This window comes from Pristiophorus japonicus, chromosome 4, assembly GCF_044704955.1.
Source record: "Pristiophorus japonicus isolate sPriJap1 chromosome 4, sPriJap1.hap1, whole genome shotgun sequence".
Lineage (NCBI taxonomy): Eukaryota > Metazoa > Chordata > Chondrichthyes > Pristiophoridae > Pristiophorus > Pristiophorus japonicus.
In genome coordinates, this window is record NC_091980.1 from 70,651,810 (window position 1) to 70,668,272 (window position 16,463).

The 16,463-nt window shown below is 43.6% G+C and overlaps 1 protein-coding gene across 2 annotated transcripts in view; it reads right to left on the reverse strand.

Annotated features, from left to right (window-relative positions):
• LOC139262950 (A disintegrin and metalloproteinase with thrombospondin motifs 2-like) overlaps positions 1-16,463 on the reverse strand; it is a 407,016-nt gene that overhangs the window by 365,310 nt on the left and 25,243 nt on the right. The window contains exon 2 of one of the 2 annotated variants that reach the window (XM_070878308.1): positions 9,373-9,445. In XM_070878308.1, the coding sequence (XP_070734409.1) occupies positions 9,373-9,397 (25 nt within the window). In that variant the 5' untranslated portion in view covers positions 9,398-9,445. Of the gene's footprint in view, positions 1-9,372; positions 9,448-16,463 lie in introns of those variants that run through there. The other variant, XM_070878309.1, reaches the window with a different exon arrangement.

Below are 16,463 nucleotides of genomic sequence, written 5' to 3' on the forward strand. Positions count from 1 at the left end.
GTGTGGCTTTGCACTCACCTTTCCTGATCTCATGAGATCACTGAAGCATTTCCAGCATTGCACCCAGGTCCTCATGATCACATCCCTGCCGTTGACCTCCTCTGCAATTTGGACCCAGGCTGTTTTGGTCTCCTGGGAACGTATCTTCCACCTATCAGCAGGGAAGAGGACCTCCCTGTGTGCTCTGACTCCCTCCACAAGAATATGTAGGGAGTCATCTGAAAATCTGGGTGCAGCCCTCTCTCTGTGAAGCCATCTCTGCAGGGCTGAGTAATAACCAGATGGTAATTATGTACTGGCTGCACACTCCTAGATGAATCTTTAAATGAAATGTGGCCAAGGCTGCTTTAAATATCCTGCTGGAATTGAGTCATCAATTACGTCATCAGACCCGCACCATTTAATAGGGCCGGGAAACGCACAGGCCTGCCTTAATAGGCGCCATTAACAGAAAGTCTCTCTGAGGAGTGGGATGTAAAAAAGAATGGGGCTCTGACCCGCCATGCCAACCGCCCACATCCGACCCGCCCAGGTGATGAAAATTCCGCCGAAGACTACTTCCACTGGAGCAGAGAAGGCTAAGAGGAGATATAATAGAGATTTAAAAATTATGAAGGGTTTTGATAAAATGAATAGGGAAATATGTTTTTCTCTGGTTTGGGAACAAGTGACAAGGGGTTATCAATTTTAAATTATCATTACGAGAGAGAGGAATGAGGTGAGGAGAAATGTATTTTATGCAGAGATTTGATGGAGCATGGAATGCTTTGCCGCAGGGTGCTGCTGAGACAGAAACCATTTCATCTTCATGGGGAAAATTAGATAAATATTTGAATCAGAGGAAGATACAGAGCTACGGGTAGAGAATGGGACTATGGGAATTCGTTTTGATTTGTTCTAGCAAATGGCCAGCATGGACACAATAGGTAGAGTAGCCTCCCTCTGTGCGGTAAATAAATAGTTGTGTGACTCACTGTTGGCTGCAAGCTGATAGTGTTGAAGTTATAGAGAATGTTATAATTTTCCTTCCAACTGAGATGGGCTAAAAAGGTAGGAATCTTTGAGATGAATAATAAAAAAAAAATAAGCACCATCCCTATAATCTTTTTCTAGTCAGTCTATTACATTTCTAGAGCAAGCATCGTGCAGTGGAGAAGAAATGATACAGTGCTATTGGAAGCACAGACAATCCCACATGTATTTATTTCCTGTTCTTGTCTCCTGAGTGATACATTCCGATACTAGCAGCAATATTTTTTTGGTGGGCTTTTGGAAGAAAAAAGTTGATAGCTTGTTTAAATCCACTTTAGATGATGGTATTAAGTATTTTGAGCAGTTTCATAATATTTATGGCATTTTGCTCCCTGTGGTTTCATTCCTTACCACGATCACTACACTACACAATGAATCAGTATCTATTTGATAATGTCGTACAAATCATACGAGTTTTAATTAAAAATAATTCCACCAGAGTAGTCATGGGTTTAAGAACCTTCAAATCTGTTTTTATTAAATATTTTATTGGAAACAATTTCAGTAACATGGCATCATTATTTCCTAAAACCACATTACTACCCAAAATATGAAGCAACTACGTTCCACAGGTTATTAAATGAAACCCCAAAACCTTTTGGTAGAAGTTTAAAAGCTTGAACATTTTGGCATCAGAATGTATATTATGGTAAATACGTGGATCTTTATATAGTGACATCAATAGTTGTGAATGTGTTTTTCAACTAGAATTAATTGAATTCAGATTGCATTTATGAAGAATTTAATTTTGTTCAACTGTACATTGTAAAGATAGTTTAAAGACATGACAAAGTAGGAGGACTTGAGTATTCCAAATATATAATCAGTTTAAGTAATTGCAGTTTAAAGCATCAGATGGTAGTCACACCCTGACTAGCAATGCGATTACATATTTTCAGTCCATATTGTTAAACGTGGTTCTTCAAATACATGTTTGTGCCCTAAAATTTAGGCTCCAAACAATGCAGATTATATTAACGGATAGATGCCATCCTATTTGTCATTTAGAAAGGGCAAAAAAATTAAATAGGTCTGTTGGTACCAGAAATTACATTTAGCTCAATTTGGGCTATTTTTGCTTCTTCAGAGCTGTAAAACAGAAGTTCTGAATTATAATTAAGTTGAAGTTATAATTTAAAAGCCTTGGCCATATATCTTTACCACCAGTTTAGATGGAATATCACTTCTTCACACTCCAGCACATTCATCTAAAGTAAATGGCTCAGACTACACTTACCTTAGGATACGGACATAGGGCAAGAATAGTAACAGTGAAGAAACGTCAGATAGTGGCAGTGTGTTATAATGTATATGAGATGACTTTGCTCAGTGGGGACAAGGTTTGATATATCTTTCATTGAACCAGATCAACCTCATTAGAAAGTTTCAACTATAGTAACGTTCTGAGAAAACAACAATCCAGAAAACGAGAATTTATTATTTACTTTTAGAACAGCCAATTTCAAAGACAAAGTTCAAATCTTTTAATTAGCAACAGTACCTGATGGAGGTGACAAGATGCTATTTGTACCAGTTGTTGTTGTTTCATATGATGGGAAAAGCTAATAGTGGGATGTCTAGTTTGGTTATCCATTCAATGGCCCCAAGATGCCGAGGGGAGAAATGAGGTGCCTCCTGCCACAGACATTACTGGGCAGGTTGATGTGATGTGTTCCATGGTCTGCGACTCGTGGCCACAGTCGCACTTCGAGTCATTTTTCATCTCCCACTTGTGGAGCAGGTGGCCGCATTGTCCATACCCTGTGCAGATTCAGTCGAGAGCTGAGCACTGTCTTCGAGGGAGGTCGAAGCCAGGGACCTCTGCTGTTGGGTCAGTGATGAGGTGTTGGTTCTTTATGTTGCATGCGTCCCACGATTTATCTGGATAGTGGGTCGATACCAGCTGCGTATTTTAAGCGCTTTTGTGGGTTTTTCCAAGTCTTCGTGAATGGGAAGGTCGGTGTTGCTCATGACTTTTTCCATCTCACGGAGCACAGTGGCATCGTGGCGAATAGCAGGTGGGACAGCGTGGGGCAGCACTGTGATCCATTCAGTTAGAGTGGATTTGAGCAATCCTGACACCGTCCTTATGGCGGCATTTAGCTGCACGTCCACGATCTTTGTGTGGTGGCTGCAGGACCGTGAGGCAGAGCAGTATTCTGTAGCAGAATAGACTAGGGCCACTGTTGCGGTGCGAAGTGTTCTGGTGTGCTCCCGCATGGCATTCCAGCGAGTTTCCGGACCAGCTTCACCCTGGTTTTTACGTTTTGGCTGGTGTTGGTGAGATGAGGCCGATAGGTGAGAATCCTCTCCAGTGTGATGCCCAGGTATTTTGGGTGCGGTTCATGGTTCATATCTTCCGCAGATAGAAACGTCGAGTTCTTTCCCTGCGGCGTTGTTGCTCAGGTGAAACGCCTTCACAACTATCGCACTGGATTGGAACGGAGGCACCAGGTCCGAAAGCAGTGTTCCAGAATGTCTAGGTCACTTATTAGTGTCTTACTTGGTTCCTCTACCATGGTGCCTGCATCAGCAATTTTGTACTAAAAAGTGAGATTCAGACATTTTTTTTGTATCATTGTATTTTTTTTTGTTTGCTTCTGTCTTTATCGATAATTTTAATGAAGAGTGATATTTATATGAAAGAAAGACTTACACTTATATACTACCTTTCACAACTTCAGGATGTCCTAAAGCACTTTGACGTGTGGTCACTGTAGGAAATGCAGCAGTCAATTTGCACACAGCAAGATCCCACAAACAGCAATGAAATAAATGACCAGATGATCTGTTTTAGGTGTTGGTTGAGGCATAAATGTTGGTCAGGACACCAGGAGAACTCCCCTTTTATCATAAGGTTATCATCATGGCACTCTTGCTTTATATTTGCACTTGATCAAAAGGCCTCTAATAAGAAAAAGAATTCATCATTAGGCAGCTTCCATGGGATAGTTACTGGCCTTCCCCTTAGACCTTTATATCATCTTTTACTACTAGAGATTCTTAAAATGCCATGTTTACAACATATTGAATTACAATTTCAATGAATAAGCAAATATTAAAATTTAAGATTTTAAAATATCAGATTTTAGGGTGAGAAAAGAAGAAATGCAAAAGAGAGTGAAAATGTTACTGTTATATATGTGGACTTGTATTTACTCTGTACATCCCTTGGGAGCACAGGTATTTAAGGAGGCTTCATAGGTTGGAGAGGCACTCTGGAGACCTGCAATAAAAGACTAAGGTCACACTTTACTTTGAGCTCAGTGTTCAGTCTGACTCTTTCTCCATACACAACAGTTACCTGTATGTAACTCATATAGTAGGGTCATAACAGCATACACAATAAATATCAATAGTATCTTCCAACAAATCATTGTCAAAGTTGAAGGAGTTTAGCTGTTGCTTTCATTCCTTTACAGTGCAGATCCAACCAAATTAGAGGATAAGCAGATTTCAGCAAGGCGATTTAACAGTCTTTAGCTGTGCACTAATATCAACACTATTAATAATGTTACACTAATGTCACACATTCAGGTCATTAACGCACTCCTTTTCCTTTCCTTAATAGAAATGCAATACTTATTTTCTCAGTTTGCTCTACTACCTCTGAATTATGCTATCAATTATCTTGTATGAAAAACAGAGTTTATGAAAATTGTGGGGCTTAATTTTCACTGTGAGGTACTTATAATGCATTAGTTAACACACGTGCACTAAATTCCTATCTGTGCAACTTAAATACAATCATTAACTGGTTTAAAATAAACAAATTAACAACTGCATTAGACAGGAATTTAATCACAGAGAAAATGAAACACCTGTATTCTCAAATACATACAGATCTCCTGAAGGTTTACATCACAAAGCCAGATAAAATTGAAACAAGGAAGCTAAAGAAAAAGAGAAAAATGATTTAAAGTATAGAATGCAGAACAAAGTGTTCTGAATTAATAGTTGTTTTATGTAATCCTGTAAATACCTTGTTTAACCACCAAAGGGCTCATCCCCTGGAGTCCCAAAGGACCCCATAATCCCTTGGGAGCACCTGTACTTAAGGAGGCCTCACAGGCTGGAGAGGCACTCTGGAGATCTGCAATAAAAGACTAAGGTCACACTTTACTTTGAGCTCACAGTATCTGGTCAGACTCTTTATTCATACACTACAACTGGCGACGAGATACAGATGACGAACCCCACCGCAACGATGCAGAAAACAGTGGGCATCATGGAGAAATTTTCGGAGGGAGATGATTGGGAAACCTTCATGGAGTGACTCGACCAATACTTCATGGCTAACGAGCTGGAAGGAGAAGCGAACGCTGCTAAATGAAGGGTGGTTCTCCTCACCGTCTGCGGGGCACCAACGTATGGCCTCATGAAAAATCTGCTTGCTCCAGCGAAACCCACAGAGAAATCGTATGATGATTTCTGCACACTGGTCCGAGAGCAACTTAACCCGAAAGAAAGCGTTCTGATGGCGAGGTATCAGTTCTACACGTGCAAGAGGTCTGAAGGCCAGGAAGTGGCGAGCTATGTCGCCGAGCTTAGATGCCTTTCAGGACATTGCAAATTTGAAGGACATTTGGAGCACATGCTCAGGGACTTCTTTGTACTTGGCATTGGCCATGAAGTAATACTTCACAAACTTTTGACTGTAGAGACTCCAACCTTGAGTAAAGCCATAGCGATAGCCCAGGCGTTCATTGCCACCAGTGACAATGCCAAGCAAATCTCTCAGCACACGAGTGCTGCTACAAGTACTGTGAGCAAAGTAATATTGTTTTTGAATCGTAATGTACAGGGCGGGCCTCACATGCCTGCAGCTGCACGTCCGCAGATGTCTCAGAGTCCACCACCAAGGGTGATGAATACTAGGCCATTAACACCTTGTTGGTGCTGCGGGGGCAATCATCATTTCCATTCATGCTGCTTCAAAGGATACATTTGCAAGGGCTGTGGAATAATTGGGACATCTCCATCGTATGTGCAGGCGAGCTGCAAACCCTGCTAATCCTGCAAACCACCATGTTGCAGAGGAGGACAGATCCACAGTGGATCATGATGAACCAGAGCCTCAGACCAAGGAGGCAGAGGTATATGGGATGCACACATTTACCACAAAGTTCCCCCGATAATGCTGAATGTTGAATTAAATGGACATCCGGTGTCAATGGAGCTGGACACGGGTGCGAGCCAGTCCATTATGAGCAAAAAGACTTTCAATAAATTGTGGTGCAGTAAGGCCTCAAGGCCAGTCCTGACTCCCATTTGCACTAAACTGAGAACTTACACAAAGGAACTGATTCCCGTAATCGGCAGTGCTACTGTAAAGGTCTCCTACGATGGAGCAGCGTACAAGTTACCACTCTGGGTGGTACCGGGTGATGGTTCCATGCTGCTCGCCAGGATCTGGCGGGGGAAGATACGCAGGAACTGGGATGATGTCCGAGCGCTATCGCCCGTCGACGACACTTCGTGTGCCCAGGTTCTGAACAAGTTCCCCTCGCTGTTCGAACCAGGCATCGGGAAGTTCTAAGGAGCAAAAGTGCATATCCAGCTAATTCCGGGGGCGTGACCCATCCATCACAGGCGAGAGCAGTACCGTACATGATGAGAGAGAGGGTGGAGATTGAGTTGGACCGGCTGCAACGTGACGGCATCATTTCGTCATTCAAATTCAACAAGTGGGCCAGTCCTATTGTTCCAGTCCTCAAGGGAGATGGCACCATCAGAATCTGTGGTGATTACAAAGTAACTATCAATCGTTTCTCCCTGCAGGATCAATACCCACTACCAAAGGCAGACGCTAGCGGGAGGAAAGACGTTCACGAAGCTGGACTTGACCTCGGCCTACATGACGCAGGAGCTGGAGGAATCATCGAAGGGCCTCACCTGCATCAACACACACAAAGGTCTCTTCATTTACAACAGATGCCCATTTGGGATTCGATCAGCGGCGGCGATATTCCAGAGAAACATGGAAAGCTTACTGAAGTCGGTCCCATACATCGTGGTCTTCCAGGACGACATCTTGGTTACAGGCCGGGACACCGGCGAGTATCTGCAGAACCTGGAGGAGGTTCTTAGTCGGCTTTATCGCATGGGGCTCAGGTTAAAACGCATGAAGTGCTTTTTCGAGGCTCCTGAAGTGGAGTTCCTGGGGAGCAGAATTGCGGCGGAGGGCATGAGGCCCACTGATTCGAAGACGGAGGCAATCAAGAAAGCACTGAGGCCACAGAATGTGACAGAGCTGCGGTCGTTTCGAGGATTCCTGAACTACTTTGGTAACTTCTTGCCAGGTCTCAGCACACTGTTAGAACCACTGCATACCTTATTGTGTAATGGAGATGAATGGGTTTGAGGTAAAAGCCAAGAAAGTGCCTTTGTAAAAGCTAGAAAACTGTTATGCTCAAACAAATTGCTTGTGTTGTATGATCCATGTAAGCGTTTGATACTAGCATGTGATGCATCGTCATACGGTGCCGGATGTGTATTGCAACAAGCTAATGAATCTGGGAAATTGCAACCAGTTGCTTATGTATCCAGAAGTCTGTCTAAGGCTGAGAGGGCCGACAGCATGATTGAAAAAGAAGCGTTAGCTTGTGTTTATGTGGTAAAGAAAATGCATCAATATCTGTTTGGGCTCAAATTTGAATTGGAAACTGACCATATGCCACTGATATCCCTCTTTTCTGAAAGTAAGGGGATAAATACAAATGCATCGGCCCACATCCAGAGATGGGCGCTCACGTTGTCCGCATACAACTACGCCACCCGCCATAGGCCAGGCACAGAAAATTGTGCTGATGCTCTCAGTAGGCTGCCATTGCCCATCACGGGAGTGGAAAGTACACAGCCCGCAGATTTAGTAATGGTAAAGGAAGATTTCGAGAGTGAGCAATCATCTGTTACCGCCCGACAGATTAGAACCTGGATGAGCCAGGACCCCTTACTGTCCTTAGTAAAAAACTGTGTGCTCCACGGGAGTTGGTCTAGTGTCTCGTTAGAGATGCAGGAGAAAATAAAGCCATACCAGCGGTGCAAAGATGAAATGTCTATACAGGCAGACTGCCTCTTATGGGGTAATCAGGTAATGGTGCCAAAAAAGGGCAGGGACACTTTCATTAGTGATCTCCACAGCACCCACCCAGGCATCGTAATGATGGAAGTGATAGCCAGATCCCACGTGTGGTGGCCCGGTATCGATGCAGATTTAGAGTTCTGCATGCACAAATGTAATACATGTTCACAGTTAAGCAATGCACCCAGGGAGGCGCCACTAAGTTTATTGTCCTGGCCCTCCAAACCGTGGTCCAGGGTCCATGTCGACTATGCAAGCCCATTCTTGGGAAAAATGTTCTTAGTAGTTGAAGATGCGTACTCCAAATGGATTGAATGTGAGATAATGTCGGCAAGCACTTCCGCTGCCACCACTGATGTCTGCGGGCCATGTTTGCCATGCACGGCCTGCCTGATGTCCTTGTGAGTGACAAAGGGCCGTATTTCACCAGTGCCGAGTTCAAAGAGTTCATGTCCTGCAAAGGGATCAAACATGTCACATTTGCCCCGTTCAAACCAGCACCCAATGATCAGGCAGAGAGAGCAATGCAAACAATCAAGCACAGCTTGAAAAGGGCAACTGAAGGCTCACTGCAGACTCACCTATCCCGAGCCCTGCTTAGTTACCGCACAAGACCCCACTCGCTCACTGGGATTCCACCCGCTGAACTGCTCATGAAAAGGGCAATTAAGGCAAGGCTCTTGTTAGTCCACCCTGATCTACACGAACGGGTAGAGAGCAGGTGGCTTCAACAAGGTACATATCATGATAGCGCAAATGTGTCACGCGAAATTAAGATTAATGATCCTGTATTTGTGTTGAACTATGGACAAGATCCCATGTGGCTTCCCGGCACTGTCGTGGCCAAAGAGAAGAGTAGGGTGTTTCAAATCAAACTTTCAAATGGACTCATCTACAGGAAACACTTGGACCAAACCAAACTCAGATTCACGGACTATCCAGAGCAACCCACATTAGACTCTACCTTTTTTGACCCCCCAACATACACACCAGTGACAACTGACACAGTGGTTGATCATGAAGCAGAACCCATCACCCGCAGCAGCCCAGCAGGACTCACCACACCAGGCAGCCCAGCAAGACTAGCTGCCCAGCAAGTCCAGCGAGGGCCCAACAAATGATTCACCAAAACCAGCATTTGCACCGAGACAATCAACCAGGGAAAGAAAGGCCCCAGATCGACTCACCTTGTAAATAGTTACACAATTGACTTTGGGGGGGGGGGAGTGTTGTTATATATGTAAACCTGTAAGTACCTTGTTTAACCACCAGAGGGCTCATCCCGTGGAGTCCCAAGGGTAGAAATCTGGAACTCTCTCTCCTTAAAGGCTGTGGATGAAAGAAAGACTTGCATTTATATAGTGCCTTCCATGACCAGTGGATGTCTTAAAGCGCATTACAGCCAATGAAGTACTTGGGAGCACCTGTACTTAAGGAGGCCTCACAGGTTGGAGAGGCACTCTGGAGACCTGTAATAAAAGACTAAGGTCACACTTTACTTTGAGCTCACAGTATCTGGTCAGATTCTTTATTCCTACACTACAATAGTATCACCTGAAAAGGACACCTCCCTGAAATGTAGGATCAGGAGTTTGACTCTGGAAACTGAAGGATGTAATTATGTCAGCGCTAAGGGAGGAAACTACAATGTCAGTAGAAAGCACCATTGGACTGTTTGTATTTAATGTTGATCTAAGGATTCCAACCCCTTCAAAAATGGATTAACATTAGCAAAATGTAATGGGGAGAAGAATCAATTTGGGCTTTGTTCGAATAATTAATGAAGTAGAAGATTGAGGGGGAGGGGGATGATCCAATCAAACTGTTTAAAATGTTAAAAAGGTTTTGATAGGGTAGATATGGACAAACTATTTTCTCTGGTGTGGGAATTAAGAACAAGACGACATATTCTTAAAACTCGTGCTAGGTCATTAGGAGCAAAATCAGGAAGCACTTTCTCATACAAAGGGGAGTAGAAATCTGGAACTCTTTCTCCTTAAAGGCTGTGGATGAAAGAAAGAAAGACTTGCATTTATATAGTGCCATCCATGACCAATGGATGTCTTAAAGCGCTTTACAGCCAATGAAGTACTTTTGGAGTGTAGTCACTGTTGTAATGTGAGAAATGTAGCAGCCAGCAAGCTCCCACAAACAGCAATGTGATAATGGCCAGATAATCTGCATTTTTATTATGTTGTTTGAGGGATAAATATTGTCCAGGATGCTTGGACAAATGGATCTATCAGGACTGAGACAGATACATTTATGTTATGTAAGGGTATCAAGGCATATGAAGCAAAAACAGGTAAAATGGAGTTGAGGTGCAGATGAGCTATAATCTAATTGAATGGCAGAGCAGGCTCGAGAAGTTGAATGGTTTCTCCTGTTCCTAATGTTGCAATGTTTCTATTCTTACAACATTCAAAGCCTGGAATTAATAAACTTAACAAACTGGGACATATTGAGGTAGCATCATAACAGAACAGAAAATAGTACACAACAACTTGCTTTTATATGGTGCTCTTCATAGGTGCCTTTTATATGGTGCTCTTCATAGGTGCCTTTTATATGGTGCTCTTCATAGGTGCATAATCAAAGAAAAATTGTAACCGAGCTTAAGAAGGAGATAATACATTAGGCTATAATGAGGGTCTTAACGGAGGATAGAGGAGAAGCAGTGTGTAAGTTCAGGGAGGGAATTTCAGAGCTTGGGGCCTAGCAACCGATGCTTGGGTGAAAGGAGTAGGAGATGCACAAGAGGCCAGAGTTGGAGGAATGCAGGGTTCTCAAAAGCTTGTTGGGCTGAAGGAGGTTACACAAATAGGGAGGGATGAAGCCATGGAGGGATTTGAACACGAGGATGAGAATTTAAAATTTGAGGCTTTGGTGGACTGGGAGCGAATGTAGGCCAGTGAGCAGAGGGGCGATGTGTGAGTGGAACTTGCTGCTGATAAGGATACAGGCAGCATCCTAGAGGATACAGGATACACAGCTTTGGATGAGCTGAAGTTTATGGTAGGTAAAAGATGGGAGGCTGGCCAAGAGTCATGTCTGGAAGTAACAAAAGTATGGATGAGAATTTCGGCAGCAGCTGGGCCGAGGTAATGCGGAGATGGATGATATTACGTAGATGGAAGTAGGCAGTCCTTGTGATGGAGCAGATATGGAGTCGGTACTTGGCTCAGAATTAAGTAGGACTCCGAGGTTGCTAACAGTCTGGTTCAGCTTGAGACAGTGGGTGGGGAGGGAGGATGGAATCATGGAACAGAGTTTGTGGCAGAGGGCATGTAGATGGGAAATCGGAGGGGATCAAGGCTAGATCCTTGGGGAACTCCAGAGGTTACAGTGTATGGGTGGGAAGAGAAGCCATTGTAGCAGATTCTCTGGCTACGACTGTATGGGTAAGAATGGAATCAGAAGAGGACAATCCCACTCAGCTGGACAAGGGGAGGGTTTGGAGGAGGATGATGTAGTTGACCATGTCAAAGGCTGCAGAGAGGAATAGTGCATAATGATCACATTTACAGAGGATATCATTTGTGACTTTGATTAGGGCCATTTCAGTACAGTGGCAGAGACATAAAGCTGATTCGAAAGTTTAAAACAGGGAACTGTGTAGAAAATGGGCAATGGATTTGGCAGGTGACAAAATGTTGACGGACTTTGGAGAGTAAAGAGAAGTTGGACATGGGCGTCAGTTTGCAAGATCAAAGATGGCTTTTTTAAGGAGAGTGGTAATGATTTTAAAGGGAAGGGATAGTACCTGAGGAGAGGGAACTATTTACAATGTCAGCTAGTATTGGGGACAGGAAGAGAAGTTGGGTAGTCATCAGTTTAGTGGGAATAGAGTTGAGAGAGGAGGAGGTGGACCTAATGGACAAGATGAACTCAGAAAGCGCATGAGGAGAGATAACAGAGAAACTAGAGGAAGATGTGGGTTGGCTTTTTGTTAGAGAGCATGGGTGTAACAGTTGTTAATAGTACAGTGGAGCAGGGGAACATGGAATCCAGGGAGCACAAAAGGTATAGGAATTGCACAACTCACAGCCAGTAATATTCTCAATACAAACAAACGGCTGTGAAGGTCACCACTCCCATCAACTGCCATGCCTCAGGGTTCTTCCGGGTACGCATACTGGACTTCTTAGGAATCAACCACTTTAAGTGTTTTGCTTTTTGTATGTCATGTATTTCTCTGTACTGGTTGTGGATGTGCTCTGCTGCAAAGTTCTTTCTTAGGTAAAGGAATAATTCATTATTAACTGCCGTGCATTACCTAATTACTAAATATAGTCCCAGAAATGTGCTTAATTCCAGATGGAAAGATGAAGATAATTTACTTTTCCTGGAGGATTTCATGAACATTTAGAGGTTTATAATAACTTCTAATCACCTTAAAAATGCGATAAATTTCCTTCTGAAAAGGTATAATTTCTAGAAATAATTATAGCAATTGATACAGTGCCCCCATGTGCTGTCAGTAATAATGTGACACCTGATTACAGATCAGTATCTAGAAATGACGTCAGGACTGCAGTTAGTTCAGATGAGTGTGCAGAGTGCAGCTAAGCCTCAGCTTCACTGAGTTGGACTCACCATGTTGTTAATGTTCGCCACTGTAGAGATTCTGGTCACGGCTGCATTAACTCACTGTACCAGTGTGCTGAAACTCCTGCAACGGTGTCTCATGATCCCCCAGGTTGTTTCCATCCAACCTTTGGGAACATGAGTAAAAAAGGTTTTGGGTCCCTGACTTCTCGCACCTGATTTTCACACTCAGATCGGCTTTGGACAAGGGATGGCTTTCTCTGTGGGCATATTGCTCTATGCAATCACAATGGAGAAAGAGTTGCAATAGCATCATGTCCAGGCCAGGAGAATCAGGCAGCAGGACAGAAGCTCACCAGGTATGACCTTCACCAGCCTGCGTACAAGTTGCACCGGTCCTGCGGTGACCTCTCCGAAGAACTGTGCATCTATGTCTATGCCTCGCCAAGGATGCCATCTCTACCAACTGCATGCTGAATACTTACAGACTCACTTCACTGCCACAACTGCTCTGTTTCTGTCAATTAAGTGACAGCAGCCCTCAACGTTTGCAGCTCAGGATCCTTCCAGGCTGCTGCTCGGAATTTGTGTAACTGTGCCAGGGAACTGCCAGGGGTGCCATGCGGCATGTGATGAATGACCTCTTTCATAGATTAGCCGAATCCATCCACTTCGGCATCACCACCAGTCAGCAGAGATACAGAGCTAGATTCCCCAGGGTGCAGGGTATCACACTGGCATCACGTGTTACCAAAAGTGCCATGTGGGCAGCCGCTGATGTATGTGAATAGGAAGGGGCTTTATTCCCAGGTGGTGAAGCACATCTGTGATGCAAACCAGGCTGTGTCCTCACTCGACACTGCAAGGGGCATCAGATTTTGTAGGATGTTTTCAAAGACTACAATAGCAGCACCATGGCCTTATCATCTTCTACGCATCCCACCAGATGACACAAAAGCAGATCTCTTCGGCCCCGCAGGTCATTTTCAGGAATCCTCAGCTGTATTAAGAAATTAGATGGGAGACCTTTAAATTGCTTTTATGCAAGGAGTGCTTTAAGCAAATTGTTAGAATTGCAATCCTAAGCTGTGTTGGAGAAGTTAGACGTATTGTGTATTTCTGAGACATCGCTAGATGACAATGATGGCACAGAAATTCACCTAAAGGGCTAGAAGGGTTTCAGAAAGGATAGGGTAAGTCAAAGTGGAGGTGGGGTTGTATTTTTACCAGTGAGAATCTAACAGCTGGAGAGAGACTTGATATTGCCTCATCAGGCTCAGCTGAAACTATCTGGGTTCAAGTGGACAAAGCTCACGGGCAGGGATTAATTATCGGTAATTGTTATAGGCCCCCGGGCCAGACACTTGAACGTGATGAGTTATTATAGAAACAGATCACTGATGCTTTTAATATAAAATGCCACCTTTGTTTGGTGGGTGATTTTAATTTTCCTGGCATTGAGTGACATGATGGTATACCTGTTGGTGTGGTGGGAAGTGCAGTTGAAAAATGTATTGAGAATATACAAGATTGTTTCCTGACTCAACATGTTAATGGAGTAACTTGGGTTAATCATATCTTGGATCTGGTGTTGAGTAGTGAGCCTGATCTCGTATCAGGCCTCCATGTGGGGGAACATCTGGGCAACAGTGATCACAACATTATACGGTTCCAATTGGCCAGTAGAACTACAGGTACTGAGAACCTGCAACTCGTACCGGATTTCAGAAGAGCAAACTTCTTCAAAATGGCAGATAATTTTGAACGTTTAAATTGACTAACCTTTCTCAGTGGTGATGCGACCGATGTTGAATACAAATGGAAAGTTTTTAAGAATAAGATTAAAAATATGGAAAATAAACATGTATCCAAAATCAAAAGAAGGAAATGTGGTAAGAAGAAGCCAAGGTGGCTGACTGGCTATGTACAAAGACAAATAAGATGTAAACAGAAATGTTTCTATAAATTAAAGAAATTTAACATTCAAACAAATCGGGTTGAATACAAAGAACAACTAAAGAAAATGAAGGCTGCTATTAGATCAGCACAAAGGCTAATGGAAAAAAGGATTGTAGACAACTGTGGCAGTAATGGGAAGAGTTTTTTTAGTTATGTGTACAGTCAGAGAACTATCAAAGACTGTGTTGGGCCACTGAAGGGTGTTCAAGGACAGGTTACAAATGACTCACTAAGTATGGCGGTAATATTAATTGCATCAGTATTCACCCTTGAAGATGATGCTCGAATATTAGAAATTAATAATACTAGTTTTATCAGTAACATTAACATAGATAAGCATATTGTTTTAGAAAGAATTAAGAACCTAAAAATAGATAGAGCAGCCGGGTCGGATGATATCCACCCGAGGGTCCTCCGGGAGATAGGACATGTGCTGTGCAAGCCTGTATTTTTAATAGCTCACTGCACTCTGGAAAGATTCCTACAGATTGAAAGGAGACTAATGTGGTCCCCATTTAAAAAAAAAGAGACCAAGGTAAACCCAGGTAACTATAGGCCCATCAGTTTAACATCAGTAATAGGTAAGATGCTTGAAAGAATCATATGGGATGCAATATAGGGAGGGACACATTAGGGAGACCCAACATGGCTTCATAAAAGTCATGTCTTACAAATCTAATTATATTTTTTGAAGAAGTTACAACGTTGGTGGATGAGGGAAGCCCAATAGACATTGTCTACCTAGATTTCTAAAAAGCTTTTGACAAGGTACCGCATAAGAGGCTTCTTTATAAGACTGGTCACCAGTGGTGTCCCACAGGGATCCGTGTTGGGACCGTTGCTTTTTACTATTTTTATTAATGATCTGGATTCAGGGGTTGGTGGCACAATTCGCAAATTTGCAGATGATACCAAGATCTGTGCAAGTGTTAGAACTGGAGAAGAGGCTCGGCTGATTCAGACAGATCCTAATGTGTTGGGAGATTGGGCTCAAGACTGGAAAATGATGTATAACTTAGATAAGTGCAGTGTTATGCATGCGGGCAGAGAAAATGCTCAACATTCATACCATCATCATTATCATAGGCAGTCCCTCAAAACGAGGATGTCTTACTTCCACGCCAAAAAAGGATGAGTTTACAGGTGTTTCAATGACCTAATATTCCAGGTCCTGAACTACATAGTGTAGGTTGGAAGATGCCTGTACATGGATTTTTTTAACGTGTGGTGGCCATTGCACACCAGCCACCACACAGGCTTGACAGAGCTAGATCTTGGTCCAGTGGCAAGGATTTACCAAGACAACTGGAGACCTGCTCTGTTGCACGGGCCCAGTGCGCACATCTCGCAGTGTGGGCTGACCCGTGCTGCCCCTGGGCCCTTGTCTCTTCTGGGCCCTGAATTCACGCCTCTCCTGGGCCCCAGTCACATCCCTCTACAATCTCTTGCCGCTCCTTCGCCCCGACCTCGGCACTCCTGCTGTACCTGCCCACGCTCCAATCAGCGGCCCCAACCTGCGAGAGACCATCAGCGGCAGGTCGAGGCCATAAAAGTAGCGGCGAGCGGCGGCCATGGGCAGCGTGGCACCACATTCATACACCCTCCAGGGAAAGGCATTAAAGATGGTGGAGATAGAAAGAGATTTGGGTATTCTAGTGCATACATCTTAAAGGTACACAAACAATGCCGTGCAGTGATAGCTAGAGAAACTAGGGTGTTGGGGTGTATCCATAGGACAATTGCATATAAGACAAGGCGTACTATTTTGTCCTTGTACAAGACCTTAGTCAGGCCGCACTTGGAATACTGTGTCCAGTTTTGGTTTCCTCACATGGTGAGT